At 41.8% G+C, this 4,956-nt stretch overlaps 1 protein-coding gene across 4 annotated transcripts in view; it reads left to right on the top strand.

The window, feature by feature from the left end:
- Positions 1–4,956, top strand: part of LOC108228339 (tetratricopeptide repeat protein 39B) — a 20,342-nt gene that overhangs the window by 8,537 nt on the left and 6,849 nt on the right. For 2 of the 4 annotated variants that reach the window (XM_037976615.1, XM_037976617.1), the window contains exons 2-13: positions 461–495; positions 1,315–1,419; positions 1,680–1,811; positions 2,149–2,219; positions 2,313–2,380; positions 2,846–2,910; positions 2,996–3,101; positions 3,265–3,330; positions 3,408–3,516; positions 3,633–3,700; positions 3,786–3,845; positions 4,702–4,863. In XM_037976615.1, coding sequence (XP_037832543.1) covers positions 461–495; positions 1,315–1,419; positions 1,680–1,811; positions 2,149–2,219; positions 2,313–2,380; positions 2,846–2,910; positions 2,996–3,101; positions 3,265–3,330; positions 3,408–3,516; positions 3,633–3,700; positions 3,786–3,845; positions 4,702–4,863 — 1,047 coding nt within the window. Of the gene's footprint in view, positions 1–14; positions 381–460; positions 496–1,314; positions 1,420–1,679; positions 1,812–2,148; positions 2,220–2,312; positions 2,381–2,845; positions 2,911–2,995; positions 3,102–3,264; positions 3,331–3,407; positions 3,517–3,632; positions 3,701–3,785; positions 3,846–4,701; positions 4,864–4,956 lie in introns of those variants that run through there. The other 2 variants (XM_037976616.1, XM_037976618.1) reach the window with 2 other exon arrangements.

The following is a 4,956-nucleotide window of genomic DNA, read 5'->3' as shown; positions in this document are numbered from 1 at the left end:
GGATGGATGAATGATGGATGGATGGATGGATGGATGATGGATGGATGATGGATGGATGATGGATGGATGAATGATGGATGGATGATGGATGGATGATGGATGGATGAATGATGGATGGATGGATGGATGGGACCATTTCTTCGAGGGACTCATCAGACTCGCAGTCAGCAGCACGTTTTCTGATCTTGGTTACTCTCTCTGCAGCTGGACCTGCCCGCCATGTTGGGTTCCAACACTGCAGCTGGTTGATGCTGTGCTCTGAGCTGGGCTCCAGCTGAGACCTGCATCAGGTCATGTTGGGTGGAGTTTCTTTAGTATTTCTCCTGCCAGGAGGGAGGATTTGATGACACACCAGTGGATGATCACTGTTGTGGGGGAACGTAATGTTCTTAATATTGGTTCAGTTTGTGATGCTTTTTGGGATGTGAAGCAGGAACTGAAGTCTGTTTCTGTGTTTCAGGACTGCTTTGAGGATGCCTACGATCGGATGCCTTCGTGAGTACACACACACACACACACACAACTGAGTGGGGAAGTATGTGTGTCTGCCTGTTTAGTTTTGATCACTTTTTACTTTCAGTCACTTCCTGTGTTGATTGGTTGTTTTATCTCTGTGTGTGTCCTTGTGTATCATGCCTTGTGGAAGGTAAATGGAGTGGAGTTATATAGCACCTTTCTATCCAACCAGGCTACTGAACGTGGTTTACAACATAATCTGCCCTCATTTCCCCGTCCACACACATTCACACACACTCTTCTCCATCTCTACAAGGCTAATGTGAATAAATCCTTCTGCAGAGGCTAATTAGAGCTTTAAATCCCACTCATACACATGGGACACATCAGAGACGATGGAAGATTCAGAGACAGTTGGACATGTGACTGCTGCCAGGAATCAAACCTCCAGCCCTCCCATTAGAGGACGACCGAGGCGATTATCGGAACACCAGAACATTATTTTAGTGTTTTTTTTCATTTATCCATTTATAAGGTTGTTGTTTTGTAAAGAGATCAGAGACGTCATTATAACAGTGAGTGGTCCCCAGAAGGGTAACAAATCGAACTGTGTGTTAGTCACGTGGCCCAGAACACACACACACACACACACATCGATGTTTCATGTGTCAGAGTGATGTTCGAACTGATTGGGGATGAATGTGTGGGTGTAAGAACATAATTTCCTGTTCCTGTTTCTCTTTGAATCTCTTCCTCTGCTGCCTGGTTGTTTTCATCTTCTCATCTGTGTGTGTGTGTGTGTGTGTGTGTGTGCGTCTCTGTGTGTGTGTGTGTGTGTGTGTGTGTGTGTGGGTGCAGAGCATGCCGCATGGACCTGCAGACTGCCATCCAGGAGACCCAGTGTGCTCTCAACCTGGTCCTCAACAACAAGTTCTCTCAAGCCCTGGACCTACTCAGACCATGGTAACCACGGCAACACGCCTGTGTGTATTATAGTGTACTTCAACATTAACAGGGGCAGTATTCAGTCTGCAATACTACAGCTACTACAGTACTTTTCTCACTGCAGGGCTGATGCTTTTCTAGGTTTCTCGCCAAATCTCTAATAAGTAGCTCTTCTTACCCTTCCAGGGGCAGCTGAGTCATGCTGACTCTTCTGTCACCTCGTAGTTCTGGTTCTGCTGCTGAACATGTAGTGTACACCTGTGTTTGCCTGTGTGCAGGTGGAAGGACAGCATGTACCATGCGTTGGGTTACAGCAGCATCCTGGTGATGCAGGCGACCATGACCTTCGAGCACAAAGACATCCAGACTGCCATGACGGCCATCAAGGAGGCGTTACAGACCTGTCAGAGGTGACGGCTTTAAACCCATAACTTGAGTAAAACCTGTGTAGGTTCCCACAGTGAAGCTTTAAATAGACTCAACTGTTTCCCTAAAGTTCTGCTCGATTGGAAAATGTTTAACTTCCACATTAATGCAGCTTTTCAACCTTTCTTGAATCATGTTTTTAGTGTAGCAAAGCATGTTTTCCTGATGATAAAGGCCTTCAGCACGCAGCGTTTCCATTTAGCAACAATGTTTAGGTCGGCGCTACATCCACCTGGATGAGAGGACAGAAACCTCCTCTCTCACACCTCGTCAGTAATGGGACCAGTACTGGGCTTTGTGCTGAGTCTGATGTTTCTGCAGGTTCAGAAAGAGGAACTCGATGGTTGGATCGTTGTCCAGTCTGATCAATAAGCAGTCCAACTTGCAGGAAGGTAGGCGTCCCGCACACATTCAGAGTTTCATTGCTTCAGAGAGTAAAAGATGGAGGGATGATGATGATGATGATGATGATGATGTGTTTGCAGAGGAGATGCATGCAGAGCTCTGCTACGCCGAGTGTCTCCTGCAGAAAGCAACACTGACGTTCATCCAGGTCAGAACTTTGTCTGTTTGGATCTAATATGTGAATTTAATGAGCTTTAACTTTAACTGTGTGCTTAGATTTACAAGAGCTGCATTTTCCTCCAACTCTGGAGGACCAAGAAAGATGGAAAAGAAGCATTAATATATTTTTGTCGTTGTTTCACAGTGATTATGTTCTTACAACTGGAATCAGAAGTTTTTATATGATTGTAAAATCCTTCCACCCTGAAACAAAACCAGTTAAATAAATCATTTAAAGTTCAGAATGAGGATGAGCCACAGACTAACCTACAGTAAGGGAAACATACTGGCAACATTACAACTCGGCTCGTTTTAAAAAACGTCCCATGACCGTTAAACTGAGAGTTCTGTTGGCCTTTTTGGGTGAAGCAACAAAACATTTCACACTTCGATCGTTTCTAGTTGCCAGTTTAACTCTGTTTTATAATCCTTACTGTTTGTCTTCATTCTGCAGGACGAGAACATGATCAGTTTCATAAAAGGCGGCATCAAGATTCGAACAAGCTACCAAATCTACAAGTGAGTGACAGAAATCCAGCCGAAGTGTCTGAATTATTGAGTTGTGCTGCCTGGTTTTAGCCCCAACCTTTCTGTGGCTCTGCAGAGACTGTCAGAACGTGCTGAATATGACTCCGGACAGAGCAGGACAGTCCAGCTCATTCAAACAGTTTGAGGGGGGCGTCAAGCTGGGAATCGGCTCCTTTAATCTGGTGGGTTCACAAAAAAAGGCTTTTCATCAAATCCAACGTCTGTTAGACCTTCCTGCTGTGTGTGATTTGTTCCCGGGAGGAGTTAGTTTGCTGTAAGATGAGCAGACTAACATATATATGTGAACAGAAATGGTTTATATTGCTGATATTTCTCGTCTTTCAGATGTTGTCTCTCCTTCCTCAGAGGATTTTGAGGTTGTTGGAGTTTATTGGCTTCTCAGGAAACAGGGTCAGTGCATCATATGTTTTAAAATTAAAAGCTTTAAAATAAAAGCTGACTGTCTCTCTGCCTGGTTTTGTTTGCAGAGTTTTGGTTTGGCTCATCTGAGAGAAGGAGCATCAAGCCAAAGTTTACGTTCCATTCTCTGCGTTCTGACGCTGCTCTTCTACAACACTTACGTTTCACTAATCCTGGGTACAAACGCTGATTTTCTCCTTTATTTTATCGCCTGATAGGACCTGGTGTTGCTTCACATCAGCACTGCCTCCAATCAGAGATTATTGAAGGTTTTTGTGTCTTTCTTTAACCAGGAACTGGGGAGGGGAACCTGCTGGAGGCTGAAACGCTGCTGGAGCCGTTCCAACAGAAATACCCCAAAGTAAGAGGAGCCAAACCCAGTAAACATTTTACTAACTTTTACTAAATCAAATTAAATAATAACAACATCAACGTTTGTTTTCCAGGGCTCTATTATCCTCTTCTACTCGGCTCGTATCTCCACCCTTCGAGGAAACTTTGAGAAGGTTTGTTTTTATTTAAACATTTATAATTTTACTTTATCACAAACTTTAACTTCAGCTTTAACTCTATCATTATTATTATTATTATTATTACTAACTACTAATATGCATTAGACTTACAGCACAACAAAGAAATGTCTAAATAATTTAATATTTGCTCAATTTTTTCTAATAACTAATTATTTCCTTAAATTTTAAAGAAAACTCACAAACTTTTCAAACTTAATAATTTTCTAAACAAATTACTTTTAGCTCATTTAAAGTAAAATCTCAGTTTAAACTGAAGTTGAGATATTTTTATTAAAAATAATCTTAGATGATTTCCACTTTTAGATATATTTTCTTTTTCTAAAAACTTTCCATTTACAAAATCTTTTTTCCTTTTGAGCTAAAAATAAAAATTTAGAGGAAAAAAACTATTTAGAAAATGAACAGTTTTTATAAACATTAAACATTTTAGAAAATGACAATATTTCATAGATGGATCAAATTTTTTTTGTCACTCCTTTTTTTTATCTTGTTAAGTTTTTTCTTAAAGAAAATTAGAAATATTTCTTTATTACAATCATTTTCTATTTAAGAGAAATTTCCAGTCATGAAATATTTAAAATATTTAAAACTGCATCCTATATTTCTCTTCCAATAACAGAACTGTCTTTAATGTTAAAAACATCCCAATCCTTCAGAGCTGTTAAATCTCATCAGGTGTTAAATCTCATCAGTTTTTATTTTAAATAGGAGCGCAGCATTTAGCAGCACTTCTGTTGATCTGCCTAAAGTGAAAATCTGAAGAAGTCCTTCTTCCTGTGAGACAGAAGCGTTGAGGTCTCGCTCAGTTTCTGTGTTTTGTGTCGTGAAGGCGCGGGCTCGGTACGAGGAGTGCATCGGCAGCCAGCAGGAGTGGAAGCAGATCCACCACCTGTGCTTCTGGGAGCTTATGTGGACTCACTCCTTCCAGCAGGAGTGGCAGCAGGCGTACCGCTACGCCGACCTGCTGTGCAGAGAGAGCCGCTGGTCCAAGGTAAACTCGCCGTGAAGCCCCCTCCTCCGCTTGGTTGAGTCTCAGATTCTGGGAGTTATCAGTGTTCTCAGCTTCTGTCTGCGCGTGGATAAC

The sequence above is a fragment of the Kryptolebias marmoratus genome, linkage group LG7 (assembly GCF_001649575.2).
Source record: "Kryptolebias marmoratus isolate JLee-2015 linkage group LG7, ASM164957v2, whole genome shotgun sequence".
In the NCBI taxonomy this organism is placed as follows: domain Eukaryota; kingdom Metazoa; phylum Chordata; class Actinopteri; order Cyprinodontiformes; family Rivulidae; genus Kryptolebias; species Kryptolebias marmoratus.
The sequence above is the reverse complement of the archived record's forward strand: the minus strand, read 5'-3'. Positions and strand labels throughout refer to the sequence as shown.